This window comes from Labeo rohita, chromosome 20 (assembly GCF_022985175.1).
Source record: "Labeo rohita strain BAU-BD-2019 chromosome 20, IGBB_LRoh.1.0, whole genome shotgun sequence".
Classification (NCBI taxonomy): Eukaryota; Metazoa; Chordata; class Actinopteri; order Cypriniformes; family Cyprinidae; genus Labeo; species Labeo rohita.
This window is the reverse complement of record NC_066888.1, coordinates 32,322,926-32,343,889: the sequence shown is the minus strand read 5'-3', so window position 1 is coordinate 32,343,889 and position 20,964 is coordinate 32,322,926. Positions and strand designations below refer to the sequence as shown.

At 32.6% G+C, this 20,964-nt stretch overlaps 1 protein-coding gene across 2 annotated transcripts in view; it reads right to left on the bottom strand.

Moving 5' to 3' along the window:
• fig4a (FIG4 phosphoinositide 5-phosphatase a) overlaps window positions 1–20,964 on the bottom strand; it is a 95,529-nt gene that overhangs the window by 48,796 nt on the left and 25,769 nt on the right. For both annotated transcript variants that reach the window (XM_051137997.1, XM_051137998.1), the window contains exons 11-16: window positions 15,302–15,399; window positions 9,347–9,480; window positions 7,091–7,207; window positions 4,285–4,330; window positions 2,381–2,529; window positions 2,137–2,303 (exon numbers count right to left, since the gene is read on the bottom strand). In XM_051137997.1, coding sequence (XP_050993954.1) covers window positions 2,137–2,303; window positions 2,381–2,529; window positions 4,285–4,330; window positions 7,091–7,207; window positions 9,347–9,480; window positions 15,302–15,399 — 711 coding nt within the window. The remainder of the gene's footprint in view (window positions 1–2,136; window positions 2,304–2,380; window positions 2,530–4,284; window positions 4,331–7,090; window positions 7,208–9,346; window positions 9,481–15,301; window positions 15,400–20,964) is intronic.

Below are 20,964 nucleotides of genomic sequence, written 5' to 3'. Positions count from 1 at the left end.
TTTGGAGAAGCTGTAACCATGGAGACTAGAACTAGGTTGTTGCTATGCTGACACATATAAAAGATCCAATCATGTCAGGAAACACAATAAACATGGAAAAGCGTCGTCCAGCTGCAGAGTGATTTCAGAAAATCACTTATTACACAGCAAAACCAGAGAGTAAACCACCGCATGCGGCGCATTCACACGTTTCGTGATCAATCCGGCTCTGCACAGGTCAAATAACATGTGAGATCGGCCGATTATTAAATGTAATCATTATAATTCACACAAAGCGGCCCATCAGCACAACGCAAGAGCTGAATAATTCAAGACGGAGAGAATGAGAGAATGTGGGTGGAGGATATAATGGCTCACACAGGTCTCTCGCCCGCTCCATCACTCTCTCTCTCCAGCTCCAGACCATCATTAACTTATGAAACGTGACACATTAACATAATATTACGTAATACATACATTTCTATGGACGGGTATGTGGAAAAATTATGAATAGTCATTGAAGGTCTAGTTATGAATGTAAAGGGATTTTTTTTGCATTGCTGTAATGAGAATCTGAGTTTAAATATGCAAAGTTATGAAACATAATATCAGAAAAGGAAAAGGATGTATGCAAAAATGTTAAATGTGTATGTGTGTAAAAAAATTAAATGTGTACACTACTGTTCAAAAGTTTGGAATAAGCATTTGTTATATTATTTTTGAAGGAAGTTTCTTTATTCGATCAAAAATACAGTAAAAATTGTGAAATATTTTTATAATTTAAAATAGCTGTTTTATATGTAAATATCTGTTAAAATGTAATTGATTTCTGTGACTAAACCTGAATTTTGTTCACTAAGGCTGCATTTATTTAATCTAAAACAGAACAAAAATGTGAAATATTTTTTATAATTTAAAATAGCTGTTTTCTATGTAAATATATGATGAAATGTAAATGATTTCTGTGATCAAACCTACATTTTGCTAACTAAGGCTGCATTTATTTAATCTAAAATACAGTACAAACTGTGAAATATTTTTATAATTTAAAATAGCTGTTTTCTATGTAAATATCTGTTAAAATGTAATTGATTTCTGTGATCAACGCTGGATTTTGCTCAGCAAGGCTGCATTTATTTAATCTAAAATATAGTAAAAATTGTGAAATATTTTTATAATTTAAAACAGCTGTTTTCTATGTAAATATCTGTTAAAATGTAATTGATTTCTGTGATCAACGCTGGATTTTGCTCACCAAGGCTGTATTTATTTAATCTAAAATATAGTAAAAATTGTGAAATATTATTAGAATTTAAAATAGCCATTTTCTATGTAAATATCTGTTAAAATGTAATTGATTTCTATGACCAAAGCTGAATTTTGCTCACTACAGCTGCATTTATTTAATCTAAAATACAGTAAAAATTGTGAAATATTTTTATAATTTAAAACAGCTGTTTCTATATGAATATACGATAAAATGTAATTGATTGCTGTGATTGAAGCCGAATTTTCAGCATATCTGATTATTATCAGTGTTGAAAACAGTTGTGCTGACCAATATTTTTGTATAAACTGTGACAAATTTTATTTTTCACGATTCACGGATGAATAGAAAGTTTAAAAGAACAACATTTAGTTAAAACAGAAATCTTTAGGAACATTATAAATATAAGTATTAATTAATTATTATTTGTTAAACTACATTGTACCAATTTATTGAGCAGCAAATCAGCATATTAGAATGATTTCTGAAGGATCATGTGACAATGAAGACTGGAGTAATGATGCTGAAAATTCAGCTTTCATCACAGAAATAAATTACATTTTACTATAGATTCACATATAAAACAGGCATTTTAAATTCTAAAAATATTTCACAATTTTTACTGTATTTTTTATCAAATAAAGGCAGCCTTGGTGAGAAAAGACTTCAAAAACATAAAAAAAAAAAATCATTATTTCAAGCTTTTGACCAGTAGTGTAATAAAACGAATAAACTTATATATAATTTATGATTTCTTCTGATTTATTTTACTATGAATCTTTGGACATGATATCATGCTGTTCTTCAAAGAACCTTGGAATACCATTTAAATAGCATGTTATGTGAATATGGTACAGTTGAAAGCAGCATCCAGGTGTTCAGGTGTTTACCTGAGAAGGCGTTGCTATAGTAACGCGAGAGCGTCTGCATGATGTCTTTGGAGTGCTGAGTCCAGGGCGCGATCTTACGGTACGTCTTGACCCGATGGACCAACTGAGACCCTCCGTACTGTAAAGACAGCGTGTCGCCGTGATCCTCATAGAGCTCCTCGAATAACCTGCACAAACACCATAAACAACATCAGTGTGATGGGAATGAGTGTCTGACTGCTGTAATGTGAGTTTGTGTAGGTACCTGACGCAGTCTGTGTCGAACTGAAGCTTGGGTTTGTCGATCATCCCGAGCGCGTAGAGCTGATATGCCAGAGCACATTTACCCACCATAAACTGAGCGGTGTTGGTTCGATCCAGACAGTCCACACAGTTTGTCCTCAAAACACCCGTCTGACAACACAACATGAAAAATTAAGGATCATGTGACACTGGAGTAATGATGCTGAAAATTCAGCTTTGATCACAGCAATCAATTACATTTTAACAGATATTCACATACAAAACAGTGGATTTAAATTGTAAAAATATTTCACAATTTTTACTGTATGTTTGATCAAATAAATGCCGCCTTGATGAGCAAAATTCAGGTTTGATCACAGCAATCAGTTACATTTTTACAGATATTTACATAGAAAACAGCTATTTTAAATTGTAATAATATTTCACAATTTTTACTGTATTTTTGACCAAATAAATACAGCCTTGGTGAGCGTAAGAGACTTGTTTTAAAAACAAAAATCTTATCAACCCAAAAATTCACTTTGAATGAAATTAAATATTTTATGTACACTATTTAAATTCAAGTATTTAAAAACACAGAGTGTACCAAAGTGCAATTATAAGAGACTAAAAATATATATTAACAAAGAAAGACCAAAACAATTATGAAAAATTTGCTAACAACAATAAAAAATAAATAAAAAGGCATAAAACACATATAAAAAGTATGTATGAAGTATGTGTGTTCTACACCTACGGGTTTTTTTTTTATATTTATAAACATCTATTAAAATGTCATTGATTGCTGTGATCGAAGTTGAATTTTGCTCACTAAGGCTGCATTTATTTCATCTAAAGTGAAGTAAAAAAATTGTACAATTTTTTAATAATTTAAAAAAGCTGTTTTCTATGCAAATATATGATAAAATGTAATTGATTTCTGTGATCAAACCTGAATTTTGCTCACCAAGGCTGCATTTATTTAATCTAAAATACAGTAAAAATTGTGAAATATTTTTTATAATTTAAAATAGTTAAAATGTATATTTATTAATAAACAAAGCTGTGTATGCATATATATATATATATATATATATATATAATAAAAATAACTTGCTGAATTTTGACAGACAAATTCATGGCAAATATTCCTACCACCTTTAATGCATCTAAATCTAAACAACAACAACATTTTTTATCACAATATTGTCAATTAAAAATTTATAAAAACACAAAAATCTAAATAGAAAAAAAATGCACAAAATTAAAATAAAACAGACATTTTAGATGCGTTTCAAATACATTTTTATATTTAAAAATATCTAAAAACAAACTATATATATTCTCTGTTTTCTTTTTTTTTGTAGAAATTTAATTTAATTATTTCGTTGTGTGTTTGTGTTATATTTAGTAGGTTTGGGGGCTTATATATGTCTATACAGTTTTTATACATAGTTTATAATTTATTTCAGTTAGCATTTACTTTATTTCATAATCAAAATGATTTTTTTTTTTTTTTTTTTAGTTTAATTGCCTGTTCAACAATGAAATAAAATATGTTAATCTGTTTAACAACAACTGATCAAAGGCTTTACTAAGATGGTGTCTTAAAATGGGTTTTAAATGTGTTTTAAATCTTTTTAAATATATAAAAATGTATGCAAACAACAAGATATGACTTCTTAATGGTTAATTTATCTGTAAATCATACACCTGTAGGACATTACAAAAATGACAAATAATAAAGACTAATTTGCTGAATTTTACAAAGCACTGAATCTTTGACAGAATGCATCTACATTTAAAGAGCAACATAAAAATCAGGCTGTGATTGCTGGTTCAATATGTCAGTCAGATAGACACTTTATTTCTGAACGGACGCTTCGTGGCCAGATTGAGTGCCAACGTGCGGCAGAGTTGACAAACCTGTAACCTGCCATTCGGTGTGACCTTCCCTCCGAGATCTCCCCACCTGAACAACAAAGAGAGTAGTTTAAAACAGAAAATCTCTGTCATCAGACCCGCCGCTCGCCTCAAATATTCTCCTCGCGTGTTTGAAAACGAATCAGCGCAACACGTGGACCATCAGCACTTTACAACAAGAGCTGCAAAACAACAAAAGTGCTGCCATTTACTTCAGCCGTGACTCAGACGGGAGCTCGCTGGCCTTTCCGAGCTCTTATGACAAGGACAGAAATAGTGTTTGCGGCACTGTACAGATATGCAGCTTATCAGGGAGAAAAATATTAAAATAGAAATCACTGTCTTCTATTTATTTGGTATATTAGTTGGAGTCTCTCTGATCTATTATGATGTTCTTGCCGCTTTCATTCATTCAGCATTTGGAGCATCATGGCCTTGCAGAAACAGATTCTGCTTGAATTGTCTGACGAAAAAACCTTCATCAGAAAACTTTTGGTAAAACTTTACTTGAAGCCTTTGTGTGTAATGCAATGCATTATAAAGATACTCACAATGTACATTGTAATGCATAATGAATAAGTTATTATTTACGTCTAAAATTGGTTGTTTGAAAGCATTATACTGTAAATACATAATATAATGCCTTACAACAATCATCATACAACGCACTATAATACATTCAAAATTTTTATAATGCATTACATAAGAATGGTTCAATAAAGTGTTAAAGGAACAGTTTACTCATTTATTCACCCTCAGGCCATCCAAGATTAGGCGGAGTTTGTTTCTTCATCAGATTTGTAGAAATGTGTCATTCCATCACTGTGTCACCAATGCATCCTCTGCAGTGAATGGGTGCCGTCAGAATGAGAGTCTAAACAGCTGATAAAAACATCACAATAATCCACAAGTAATCCACACCACTCCAGTCCATCAGTTAACAACTTGAGAAGACAAAAGCTGAAACAAAGACAGCATTAAAACTGAAATATGAGTCCATAATCCATAATAACGCTTCCTACAGTGAAAAGTGGTCTGGTCTGAATCAGGAGAGAAATCTGCACAGATCAAGAACCGTTTACAAGACAAAACGGCACTAAACAAATATGTGGCTGGATTTTGATGTGAAAGACAACAGGAGATTATGGTGTTATTATGGACTATGGAGTCATATTGTAGTTAAAAACATCTTAATGATGGATTTGTTTTAACTTTTGTCTTCTCAAGATGTTAATTGATGAACTGGAATGGTGTGGATTACTTGTGATGTTTTTATCAGATGTCTGGACTCTCATACTGACGGCACCCATTCACTGCATCCATTGGTGAGCAAGTGATGGAATGACACATTTCTACAAATCTGATGAAGAAACAAACTCATCCTAATCTCGTATCACTAATGATTCGAAAAGATATTGATACAAAGAATTGTGTCATTCCATCACTTGCTCGCCAATGGATCCTCTGCAGTGAATGGGTGCCATCAGAATAAGAGTCCAAACAGCTGATAAAAACATCACAATAATCCACAAGTAATCCACACCACTCCAGTTCATCAGTTAACATCTTGGGAAGACAAAAGATGAAACAAACCCATCATTAAGATGTTTTTAACTAAAACACATTGAGTCTATAACCCATAATAACGCTTCCTCCAGTGAAAAAGTGGTCTGGTCTGAATCAGGAGAGAAATCTGCACATATCAAGAACAGTTTACAAGCTGTTTATGGCATTATTATGGATTATGGACTCGTATTGTTGTTAAAAACGTCTTAATGATGGATTTCTTTTGTCATCTCAAGATGTTAACTGATGGACTGGAGTGGTGTGAATAACTTGTGGATTACTGTGAGTTGTGGTTTTTGCGTTTTTTGCGGATTATTGTGGTTTTTATCAGCTGTTTGGACTCTCATTCTGACGGCACCCATTCACTGCAATGGATCCACTGGTGAGCAAGTGATCGAATGACGCATTTTATAAATGCGATGAAGAAACAAACTCATCCACATTTTAGATGACCAGAAAGAGAGTAAATCTGTGGATTACTGTGATGTTTTATCAGCTGTTTGGACTCTCATTCCGACGGCACCCATTCACTGCAGAGGATCCATTAGTGAGACAGTGAAGACAGAGATCTGATGAAGAAACAAACTCATCCTAATCTTGTATCACTAATGATCTGAAAAGATAGCAAAGAACGGTGCTAGATCTGTGCAGATTTCTCTCCCGATTCAGACCAGAACACTTTTTCACTGGAGGAAGCGTTATAATGGATTATGGACTCGTATTTCAATTTTAATGACGTCTTTGTTTCAGCTTTTGTCTTCTCAAGATGTTAACTGATGGACTGGAGTGGTGTGAATTACTTGTGGATTATTATGATGTTTTTATCAGCTGTTTGGACTCTCATTCTGACGGCACCCATTCACTGCAGAGGATGCATTGGTGAGCAAGTGATGCAATGACACGTTTCTACAAATCTGATGAAGAAACAAACTCATCTACATCTTGGATAGCCTGAGGAGGAGCAAACATTCAGATTTTTTCGATGACTTACTCCTTTAATAAATTGTTCTGATAAACCCTTATAGCAAACATTTGCAAAACAAAACTCATTTGCATGTAAAAGCACATGTCTGACAGAACAGTTTTTTTCCTGAGGGCATTTCTATCACATAAATGTGCATTTAAATAAGACACATTAGTTATTAAACACACAAACAACATTATTTACACAGTCTTAGACTCATTCACTCACATTAAACAAACGGATGCTTTATATAAAGGTCATTTAAGCGCGTGCATTTACCTTTCATCAGGACGTAATGTGTGGCAATAAAAGTCAGATCGATTAACGAAAAAGCCTGTCCTCTTCACCACACTCTCAGCGATCATACTGAGACGATCCAACACGTTACACAGCTTACTGCAGGTCAGAAGGTACAATGCTACTGTCAGTTACAATGTTACAATGAACATTCTATTTATCCCCCCCAATAAAAATGTATGATGGTGTCCACAAAAGTATTGGGCAGCAAAATTAACACATACTAGATGAGTAAAATTTGTTTCATGAATCACTGCCACCATGATTTAAGATGGTTTAACAATGCTGCTAGCAAGATTTAGCGTAGTTTAACCATGTTGCTAGCAAGTTACTAACATGCTACTAACATGGTTAGCATTTTGTTAGCATGATTAGCAAGTTACTAGCATGATTCTAACATGACTGCCATTTTATTAACATGTTGTTAGCATGATTCTAACATGACTAGCATGTTTCTAGCATGTTTCTAGCATGATTAACATGTTACTAGCATGTTGCTAGCATGATTCTAGCATGATTAGCATGTTACTAGCATGTTGTTAGCTTGTTTCTAACATGATTCGCAAGTTACTAACATGTTGCTAGCATGCTTAGCATGTTGCAAGCATTTTTCTAACATGATTAGTAAGTTACTAGCATGATTCTAGCACGATTAACATTTTATTAGCATGTTTGCTAACATGATTCTAGCATGATCAGCATGTTACTAACATGTTGTTAGCATGTTTCTAACATGATTCGCAAGTTAATACCATGTTGCTACCATGCTAGATGTTGCTAGTATGATTAGTAAGTTAATAACATGATTCTAACATGATTAACATTTTATTAGCATATTGCTAACATGGTTCTAGCATGACTAGCAAGTTACTAGCATGTTGCTAACATGATTAGTATGTTAATAGCATGCTGTTAGCATTATTAGCATGTTACATTGTTGCTAGCATGTTTCTAACATGTTTAATATTTTATTAGTATTTTACTAGCATGTTGTTAGCATGATTAGCATGTTATTAACATGTTGCTAGCTTGATTCTAGCATGATTAGCATGTTACTAGCATGTTGTTATCTTGTTTCTAACATGATTCACAAGTTACTAACATGTTGCTAGCATGTTGCGAGCATTTTTCTAATATGATTAGTAAGTTACTAGCATGATTTTAGCATGATTAACATTTTATTAGTATGTTTGCTAACATGATTCTACCATGACCAGCATGTTACTAACATGTTGTTAGCATGTTTATAACATGATTCACAAGTTAATACCATGTTGCTAGCATGCTAGATGTTGCTAGTATGATTAGTAAGTTAATAACATGATTCTAACATGATTAACATTTTATTAGCATATTGCTAACATGGTTCTAGCATGACTAGCAAGTTACTAGCATGTTGCTAACATGATTAGTCTGTTAATAGCATACTGTTAGCATTATTAGCATGTTACATTGTTGCTAGCATGTTTCTAACATGTTTAACATTTTATTAGCATTTTACTAGCCTGTCGCTAGCATGGTTAACATGTTACTAACATGTTTCTAGCATAATTCTAGCATGATTAGCATATTACTAACATGTCTCTAGCACTATCTAACATGATTAGCAAGTTACTAGCATGTTGTTAGCATGGTTAGCATGTTAGTAACATGTTGCTAGCATAATTCTAGCATGATTAGCGTGTTACTAGCATGTCTCTAGCACTATCTAACATGATTAGCAAGTTACTAGCATGTTGTTAGCATGGTTAGCATGTTACTAACATGTTGCTAACATAATTCTAGCATGATTAGCGTGTTACTAGCATGTCTCTAGCACTATCTAACATGATTAGCAAGTTACTAGCATGTTGTTAGCATGGTTAGCATGTTACTAACATGTTGCTAACATAATTCTAGCATGATTAGCATGTTACTAGCATGTCTCTAGCACTATCTAACATGATTAGCAAGTTACTAGCATGTTGTTAGCATGGTTAGCATGTTACTAACATGTTGCTAGCATAATTCTAACATGATTAGCAAGTTACTAGCATGTTGTTAGCATGATCAATAGAAGAAGACAGAAAACAGTTCCTTTGAATTCCAATAATATTTCACAATTTTTCATGTATTTCTGATCACATATATACACAACCCTGGTGAGCAGAAGAGCCTTCTTAAATGATCTTCAGACTCCAAACCAATAAATATAATATTAGTTTCTAAAAATAGTCACGTTATAACAGTCCTACACACCTCTTTGTGTATCGGGCCATGTCCCAGGCGATGTACTCGATGCCGTGCTCCGGTGGGAGGAACTGGTTCAGGTTGGTGATGGCAGGATAAAACTCTTCGCTCAGGATCTTCTCATGCTTCCGCTTCTCTCGTTTCTGAGAAAAATCAAACAAACAATTATTACACTGGTTCCAACAATGTATCTGTGGCACTTAAAAAAAAAAAATACAAAAATACAATCTTTTTCTCACCTTTTTAACAATACAAGAGAATAAACTGTTTTTACTGTATTTTTGATCAAATAAATGCAGCTTTGAAAATTATTAGCTCTTTTTTCTTTTTTTTTTCTAATTCTGATTTAAATAATGCATCAGAATTAACTAGATAAAAAGGTTAGCTTGAGAAAGCCTAGCCTGAAAGTTTAAAGCAGCTGTAACAGCTTGAAGTTTGAACTTTATATAGATTAGAATATTGCTAGCATGTTTCTAACTATTTTTCTAGCATGTTTAATGTTGCTAGCATGCTGCTATCATGTTTCTAGCATGAACAGCAAGTTACTAGCATGTTTAACATGATACTAGCATGATTAGCATGTTGCTAACATGTTTTTAGCATGATTCACATGTTACTAACACGATTAACATGTTGCTAGCATGTTTCTGGCATGACTAGCAAGTTGCTAGCATGTTTCTGGCATGACTAGCAAGTTGCTAGCATGAGTAGCATGTTATCAGCATGTTGTTAGAATCTTTATAACATGATTAACATGTCATTAGCGTGATTAGCATGTTACTAGCATGTTGCTAGCACGTTTTTAACATGATTAAGTTAATAGCATGATTAACATGTTACTAGCATGATTAACATGTTGCTAGCATTTTTTTAACATGACTAACAAGTTACTCACATATTCTTAGCATTATTAACATCTTACTAGCTTGTTTTTAGTATGATTAACATGTTCCTAACATGTTTGTGGCATGACTAACAAGTTACTAGCATGTTTATAACATGATTACCATGTTATTAGCATGTTGCTAGCATGTTTCCAGCAAACTTTAGGTAAGTTACTAACATGCTGTTAGACTGTTTCTAACATTATCAGCATGTTTCTAGCATGATTAACAAGTTACTAACATATTGAGATCATGTTTCTAACATGATTACCATATTGTTAGCATGATTATCATGTTACTAACATGTTGCTAGAATTTTTCTAGCATTACTAACATGTTACTAGCATGATTAGCATGTTACAAGCATGTTGCTAACATGTTTTAACATGATTAACATCTTACTAGCATGTTACTAGCATGATTAACATGTTTCTAGCATGTTTTTAGTATAATTAACAAGTTACTAACATGTTTCTAACATGATTACCATCTTACTAGCATGTTGCTAGTGTGTTTCTAGCATGACTACCCTAGTTGAAAAAAAAACATATGCTGGTAAGTATGTTTTAATGCTGGGATGCTGGTTTAAGCTGGTCCTTAGCTGGTTATGTTGCTGGTCAAGGACCAGCATAAACCAGCAAAGGACCAGCTTAAACCAGCATCAAACCTACCTAACCAACAAATGCTGTTTTTTTTCACCAGGGTAGCAAGTTACTAGCATTATTAACATGTTACTAAAATGATTAACATGTTAATAGAATGTTTCTAACATGTTTTTAACATGATTAGCATCTTACTATCATGTTGCTAGCATGTTACTAGCATTATTAGAATGTTTCTAGTATGTTTCTAGCATGTTTCTAGTATGATTAGCAAGTTACTAACATGTTGATATCATGTTTCTAACATGATTACCATATTGTTAGCATGATTAGCATGTTTTTAACATTAACATCTTACTAACATGTTATAAGCATGTTACCAGCATTAGCAACATGTTTCTAGTATGATTAGCCTGACTAGCATGATTCAAGTTTCTATGCTTGGATAGGTAGGTAGGTAGGTAGATAGGTAGATAGGTAGATAGATAGATAGATAGATAGATAGATAGATAGATAGATAGATATCACTAGCATGTTGCTAGCATGATTAACATGTTTCAAGCATGTTTTTATGATTCAAGCATGTAACATGATTACCATATTGTTAGAATGATTGGCATGTTACTAGCATGTTACTAGCATGTTTCATGTTTTTTTTTAACATTAGCATCTTACTATAGCATATTGCTAGTGTGTGTTTAAACATGACTACCCTGTTGAAAAAAAACAGCATATGCTGGTAGGTATGTTTTAATGCTGGGATGCTGGTTAGGTAGGTTTTGATGCTGGTTTATGTTGGACCAGCATAAACCAGCAAAGTACCAGCTTAAACCAGCATCAAACCTACCTAACCAACAAATGCTGTTTTTTTTCACCAGGGTAGCAAGTTACTAGCATTATTAACATGTTACTAAAATGATTAGCAAGTTACTAACATGTTGATATCATGTTTCTAACATGATTACCATATTGTTAGCATGATTAGCATGTTTTTAACATTAACATCTTACTAACATGTTACAAGCATGTTACCAGCATTAGCAACATGTTTCTAGTATGATTATATTGTTAGCATGATTATCATGTTACTAGCATGATTAGCATGTTGCCAGCATGTTTTTAACATTAACATCTTACTAACATGTTGCAAGCATGTTACCAGCATTAGCAGCATGTTTCTAGCATGTTTCTAGTATGATTAGCATGACTAGCATGATTCAAGTTTCTACGCTTGGATAGGTAGATCGATAGATAGATAGATAGATAGATAGATAGATATCACTAGCATGTTGCTAGCATGATTAACATGTTTCTAGCATGTTTTTAGTATAATTAATAAGTTACTAACATGTTGATAGCATGTTTCTAACATGATTACCATATTGTTAGAATGATTGGCATGTTACTAGCATGTTTCATGTTTTTTTTTAACATTAGCAACTTACTAGCATGTTGCTAGTGTGTTTCTAACATGACTACCCTGTTGAAAAAAACAGCATATGCTGGTAGGTATGTTTTAATGCTGGGATGCTGGTTAGGTAGGTTTTGATGCTGGTTTATGTTGGTCCTTGACCAGCAACATGACCAGCTAAGGACCAGCTTAAACCAGCATCAAACCTACCTAACCAACAAATGCTGTTGTTTTTCCACCAGGGTAGCAAGTTATTAGCATTATTAACATGTTACTAAAATGATTAGCATGTTAATAGAATGTTTCTAACACGTTTTTAACATGATTAGCATCTTACTATCATGTTGCAAGCATGTTACCAGCATTAGCAGCATGTTTCTAGCATGTTTCTAGTATGATTAGCAAGTTGCTAGCATGATTCAAGTTGCTAGGCTTGGATAGGTAGGTAGGTAGATAGATAGATAGACAGTCTCATAAAAATAATAATAAGCAGCAGCTTAAATAGCAGATCAGTAGGTTGTCTTTCTCAAGGCAGCCTAATAAACACTGTTTTTTACTCGGAAGAACATAATAGATGGCATGAAAAACACGTGAAACGTTGCAGCAACGTTTACCAAATGTTTGCCAGGACACTAGACTTTCTAAAGCACTAGACTTTTGTATACCATTTAGTTTTAAACGCGTAATTCATGTGCATTTTAAAATAAAAGACAACTCTGAGAATCTTTTACTCCCATTTTTAAAATGCAGAATTAAATCAGAACAAATAAGAAACGGCGTGTTCTGCGGCGCTGCTCAAGATGTGGATGCAGACATGTTGTGGATGATGACTCAAACACACGTCCTCCTGCTTCTCTATAGGGAGCCATGACTAATCCACGATGAACACTAGTAAGACATTATCCATCCGTCGCACACGCCGACAGGCAGAAACACACGTGATCAATCTGCGCTTTAAGCGTTCAATCCTTGGGCCACATTTGCACGTGCTGCTCAATGACTCCAGTGTTCACAGAAATCGTTCTGCGGCCGTCCGAGTCCTCCTGCGGCCCACAATGGCGTCTGCCTCCCACACACACACACACACTCCACTGGAGGCCAATGACAAACACACACAGAGTTTATGCTGGAGGTCAATGCACCCGCAAACACACACATGCACTTCACGCACAAACCGCACACGTGTTGCGACTGCATGGTCCGGCGCTAAATGAGCGTGTGGAGTTAATTAGACCGCATTCTTGGCATGTAATGCACCTCATTTGGGTCATTAAGCCTCTTTTGTCACATGCTTTTATCTGGCCGGAAAATATGCGCTGAATCACACACTGAAACGAAGCCACAAACACGCATACACATGTGTTTTCAACCTGTCAGGCAGAAGTATGTGGTAAATTTTGTCCCTTTTTGGCACCTGGCGTTCGCACGGACATCACATGGCTCGTGTGTGTGTTTCTGGCTCAAACTGTGATTTGGGTCTTTGTTCTGTTTTGTCTCGTGACGGCCAACGTGAGAGATGGGCAATCTGGACAGTAGCTTTTACTGAAAAACATCAGTGAATAGTGCATGTGCGATTCTTCATGTGTGCGCTCTGTTGTATTTATAGCAAGTGCATTAGATGCTAAAAATGTTCATGTGAAGCACACAGAGTGCATGCATTAGCATTTTTAGAAAGAAATTAATACTTTCATTCAGCAAGGATGATGTTAAAGACATTTATAATGTTACAAAGACTTCCATTTCAATAAATGCTGTTCTTTTGGACTTTCTATTCATCAAAGAGTACTGAAAAATAAAAATGATAACTGAACTTTTTTAACATTAATAATCATAAATGTTTCTTGAGCAGCAAATCAGTACTGAAGACTGGAGTAATGATGCTGAAAATTCAGCTTTGCATCACAGGAATAAATTATAATTTAAAGTATATTAAAACGGAAAATAGATATTTGAAACTATAATAATATTTCACATTTTTTACTGTATTTTTAATCAAATAAATTAGAAAATCAGCAAATTAGAATGATTTCTGAAGAATCATGTGACACTGAAGACTGGAGTAATGATGCTGAAAATTCAGCTTTGCATCACAGGAATAAATTATAATTTAAAGTATATTAAAATGGAAAATCGATATTTGAAACTATAATAATATTTCACATTTTTTACTGTATTTTTTATCAAATAATTGCAGGAAATCAGAATATTAGAATGATTTCTGGAGAACCATGTGGCACTGAAGACTGGAGAAATGATGCTGAAAATTTAGCTTTGCATCACAGGAATAAATTATAATTTAAAGCACATTAAAATGGAAAATGGATATTTGAAACTATAATAATATTTCACTTTTTTACTGTATTTTTAATCAAATAAATGCAGGAAATCAGAATATTAGAATGATTTCTGAAGAACCATGTGGCACTGAAGACTGGAGTAATGATGCTGAAAATTCAGCTTTGCATCACATGAATAAATTATATTTTAAAGTATATTAAAATGAAATCTAGATGTTTTAAGCTATAATAATATTTCACATTTTGTACTGTAATTTTAATCAAATAAATTAGGAAATCAGCATATTAGAATGATTTCTGAAGAATCATGTGACACTGAAAACTGAAGTAATGATGCTGCAAATTCAGCTTTGCATCTCAGGAATAAATTACATTTTACAATATATTCAAAAATAAAAGAGCTATGTTAAATTGTAATAATATTTCACAATTTTTACTGTATTTTTGATCAAATTAATCTATAATTTTTAAAAGTTAATGCATATGAAAATCAGCATAAATGGCGTTTGCAACAACATGACAGTGCAACAAAATATTTAATGTGAAATACTGTATGGTGATATGATGCAGTGATTCTAAATAAACAGGCTTATTTTCTTTATGCAAAATATTTTGTTTGTTTTCATTTAAGTTGATTGCCATATTCGTAAGGCTATTTTATCACATCATACTAATCATAATCAAACGTTGAATAAAATTGAAAATTCCTCCTGATTTTGGGGTGAAATCGAGGATGTGAAGATGCTGGAACAGGAAATACTGAATCTCACCTTTACGAGGTTGAGGATGATGATGGGTGATCCAAACCTCTGCAGCATCTGATCGAAGTGAAGAGCAGCGATGTGAGCGTATGGGTCGGCCTGGTCCACTAGAAAGAGAAAGAGCATTTTAAAAAGACCAGGTTTTTAGGGAAATGATTTACGGACACGTGGTTAACATGACCCAAGGAAGGAACACATGAATCCAGAGTTGTTTTAAAGCAAATGAGTTTAAATTTCAATCATGTGTCAAATTACCAAAAAAAAAAAAAAAAAAAAAAAAAAAAAAAAAAATCTGATATAAAAAAAAATTAGTTCAGTTAATACTGATTTTTGTTTATTTACATTTGAGTTTAATACAATAACAACTTAAAAGCCATTTCATGGATAAAGATTATAATCAAACATCTAATAAAATTCTCAAAAAAGGTTTAATTCTCTAAAAAATTATTTATTATTTTCTCATTATGACATGACTTCATGACCTTTTTCTCTAATAATTGTCATTTTTTCAGTCAGTCATTTTTATTTATTACAGATAGTCATTATTATTCACCAAGCCAAAATGACATAACACTATATAATTAGATAAAAGGTTGAAATTATGAGATTAGTCATAATTATGATGCGAGTCAAATTAACTTATGTCATAATTAGTACGTCAACATTTTGATATGGTATATCTTTTAAGCATAATTATGACCAAATATCTCATCATTTTGATTTTTTATCATAATGACTTAGCGTCACAAAATTGACTTTTTATGTAATAATTATGACTTAGTATCTCATAATTTGAATTTTGTGCCATAATCATGACTTCGCATCTAATAATTTTAATTTTGTTCCACAATTATGAGTTAGTATCTTATAATTTTGACTTTGTCATTATTATGACTTAGCTTCTCCAAATTTTGACTTTTAATGTCACAACGACTTAGCATCTAATCATTTAAATTGTGTGCCATAATTATGACTTAGTATCTCATAATTTTTAATTTTGTGTCATAATTACAACTTAGCAGCCAATAATTTAATTTTGTTCCATAATTACAATTTAGTATCTCATAATATTATTTTTGCACCATAATTACAACTTAGCATCTAATAATTTTAATTTTGTGTCATATTTACAACTTAGCATCTAATAACTTAATTTTGTTCCATAATTGCAACTTAGCATCTAATCATTTAAATTGTGTGTCATAATTATGACTTACTATCTCATAATTTTAATTTTGTGTCATAATTACAACTTCGCATCTAATAATTTTATTTTTGTGCCATAATTATGACTTAGCATCTAATAATTTAAGATTTGTTCCATAATTATGAGTTAGTATCTTATAATTTTTAATTTTGTGTCATAATTACAACTTAGCATCTAATAACTTAATTTTGTTCCATAATTACGACTTAGGATCTCATCATTTAAATTGTGAGCCATAATTATGACTTAGTATCTCATAATTTTGTCTTTTAATGTCATAATGTCTTAGTATCTCATCATTTTAATTTTGTGTCAATTATGACTAACCATCTCATAGTTTTGAATTTTGACATCATAATTATGATTTAGCATCTCATAATTTTGACTTTTTATGTCATAATGACTTAGTATCTCTTAATTTTAACTTAGCATCTTACATTTTTGACTTTCCTGCCATAATTACGACATTTCAACATTTTGGCTTGGTGCCAAATATATCTTCTCAATCTCATAATTTTTATGTCGTAACTATAACTTAGTATCTCAATTTTGTGGCTTAATTTTAATGGCTTAGTATCTCATAATTCTGACTTCTTATGTCAGAGTTATGTCTTAGTATCCCATAAAACTGACTTTTTACGTCATAATTTTAATATTTTCTTCTTATGTGAAGTGTTCTTCCATATGAATATGAAGCATTTAAGACAAATCAGTGCGCACTATGTGGGTCATAAGTCTGCGATGAGCAGCAGGCCACAATCGAACTGTGCAGTTACAAACCTATAAACAGATTAGAGCACAACACACAAAACACTCCTGGAAGTAGGTTATGAGAACGAGGTTCTCTCGCATACACAAATCTCCCTATTACACGGATTCATTAACGCCACACAAAGCGTATTCAAAGTCGGCGTAATCAAACGCTTTGCGCTGAAAAGTCCTTCAGCAGGTCAGACAAAGCTTGTGGCGTGATGCACGCTAGCGGTGAAAGAGGAAAAACTGTGTCTCATCTTCTCAAAGCAAGCCAAACAATCAATGAAAGATGGCCGAGACTCCAGCCTTGCGTAACAACCTTTCTCCAGTTTTTGTTTAGCAGAAAATCGATATGTGTTATCCTGGACGCCCTTTGTGCGAATGCTGTTTTAAACCTATAACAAACTGACCTAATTACAGAAAACATTCTTCATAAACCCTCATCTTCTTCTGACAGAAGGACATTGCATCAGGCAAATTGCATAATGTATTAGAAAGATGAGTAAGCGCTGAGGATGATGAGTCTGGAAATGAAGAAAATCACATCTAATTTATCACAACTAAGCGCTTTGGGTCGTATCCCAGTGTCATTTTTGATATAATGCCAGTGAAGAACACGATCCTCTAAACCTGGATCCTTAGAAAATGAGATCAACATGCTGTTTAAAAGAAGTCAGATAGGATTGTCTTAAAAGTTCCTTTTCTAGTAATTGTGCTTATTTACTTACAGATAAAAGTCACAATTATGAGATAAAATGTTGAAATTATGATGTACTAAGTCATAAAGTTGAAGTGATTATGACATAAAAAGACTATTAGAATTAGGCTGAATTTATGAGAATTAAGTCAACATTGAGATAAAAGTCATTATGACATGAAAAGTCATAATTATGATTAGTCAAAGTTATGAGATATCTAGTCATCATTATGAGATAAAACTCACTAACATGAGATATCACAAAACTGAGATAAGTCATCGTTCTGAGATAAAGCTTGTTATTATGACATTAAAAGTAAGAATTGAGACACTAGTCATTATTCTGAAACAAAAGTCTTAATTTTGATATTAAGGTTAAATTATGAGATACCAAGTTATCGTTCTCAGACAAAAGTAATTATTGCATAAAAAGTCGTAATTATAATACTAAGTCATCACTATGAGATAATAATCATTATTGTGACATGAAAAGTAATAATTACGATAAGTCGAAAGACAGTCATCATTATGAGATAAAACTCACTGACATAAGACATTATAATTACACTGAGTCAAAACTGAGATAAGCCATTATTTTAATATTAAGAGATATTAAGTCATTATTATGAGACAAAAGACATAATTATGATATTATAGGAGAAGTTCACTTCCAGAACAACAATTTACAAATAATGTACTCACGCCCCTGTCTTTCAAGATGTTCATGTCTTTCTGTCTTCAGTCATAAAGAAATTATGGTTTTTGAGGAAAAACATTTCAGCATTTTTCTTCATATAATGAACTCCATTGGTGTCCTGGTTTTGAACTTCCAAAATGTCGTTTAAATGCAGCTTCAAAGGCTCTGAACGATCCCAGCCGAGGAAGAAGGGTCTTATTTAGCAAAACGATTGATCATTGTTTTCGTAAATACTTTTTAAGCACAAAAGCTTGTGTAGCACAGGCTCTCAGATGCGCGTCCACAGGTCGTTCGATTCGTTCATTTCAGCGTTTGACTTACTTGCACTTTCTTAGTCTTTGCGTGTTCGCTTTGTAAACACTGGGTCTGTAGTTCCACGTGACCTTTCGACCTGATTCAATAGTACGTAGCGTCGTGAACGCACATGGGATATAAGATGATTTAGTTCAAGAATTTGATTTTGAAATTTTGAAATTGGGAGAGCACTAGATGGGAGTTTTTCAACATACCGAACTGTAATGAACCAGAAAAAACAGCGTTCAGGCAGAGTAAGACAAGACGAGCATTTGGCATTAAAAAGTATAGAAACTGTATTACTTTTATGAAAATAACCGATCGATACACTATAAGACCCTTTTTCCTCGGATGGGATTGTTAACAACCACATTTAAACAGCATTTTGGCATTTGAAAAAAAAATAAAAAATTTCTTTACGACTGAAGACAGAAAGACATCAACATCTTGGATGACAAGGGGGTGAGTACATTATATGTGAATCTTTGGTTTGGAAGTGAACTTCTCCTTTAACATGAGAGCTTCGTAAGCATCAGTTTTGAGATAATGCTCAGGAGAAAACTGTCGCTTGTGAAACGACTTTAAAAAAAAAATAAAATAAATGTCTGGATTAGACTGACTTCAATTCATCAAAAAGTCTTTGATTTGTATTTTTCCTCACATCTGAACGTGTCGATGTCCTGCCAATAACAAACTGTAGCTGTGCAACGATTTCAAAGCACTGACGCATCACAAACCCCACAGAATTCGTGTTGGACAGTAATGTTCCGTTCGAAGTAAAAAGAGCATGTTGAACCCGAGCAAACACAGACACACACACGGTTGAGGACACTGGCAGTAACCAATCTGAGATAAGCAGCGAACGCGCAGCCGGATCAGCATGAGCCGCTGTACGCATGAAATGTCATCTTGCTCTGATTGAGAGGCGGTGAAACGGGTTCATCAGCAACAAGACGAGCACATGCAGAAACTGATAAAGAAAGACGACGAGAGATCCTCAGACGGCCCAACACTGAACAATCTGATAACACTTACAAAAACCAGAAGTAACAAATGATGCTCAGGTGGAGGTGAAATTAAAAGTTGATGTTTTCTTGTGGATTTACAGAAACTCTCAAAGGTAATTTGGGCCTGAACTTTCTGCAGGTCAAAAACAGCTTCAATTGTAGGTAGTTGAGCTGAAAAACCCTCTAACCCAACTTGGTCTAACTAGAAGCCATGTCATACCATCAGAAACTGGATTTAACTGTATTTTGCAAAAATAAAATAAAATAAAAAATAAAATAAAGTAAAATAAAATATTTGGCAGAATGGTACAAAAAAAAAAAAAATGAAATAAAAAAAATAAAACAAAAAGTTACTAATAATTGTTGACTGTATTTTGCAGAACAGAGAAAAAAATAAAAAATAATAAAAATAAAATGCAAACAAATTAAAATTAAACACTAGATATTAAAACTAGACACTTCCATAATTAAAACAAAATAAAATAAAATAAAATAATATAATTCAACTATATTATGCAGAAGGAAACAAATAATAATAATAATAATAATAATAATAATAATAATAATAATAACAACAACAACAACAATAATTTAAAAAAAAAAAATATATATATATATATAATAAGTAGGTTTAAACTGTGTTTTTCAGAAGTGCACAAAAAAAAAAAAAGCTAATAAAATAAAATAAAAATAAATAAATAATCTGCAAAAGGGTACAAAATAAAACAAAAAATGGATAGAATAGGAAAAATAAAAATAGGAAAAATAAATAATACAAAAATAAAACAAATAAATGCAAATAAAAATTTAGATTTTAGCAATATTTTGCAGCAAGGTATGTTGAAAACAACTGTAAAACTAGATCACTCCCATAAAATAAAATAAAATAAAAATAAATAAATAAATAAATAAATAATAAAATAAAAACAAATAAAATAATAACCTGCAGAAGGGTACAAAATAAAACAAAAATGGAAAATAATAATAATAATTAAAAAATAAATAAATAAATAAATA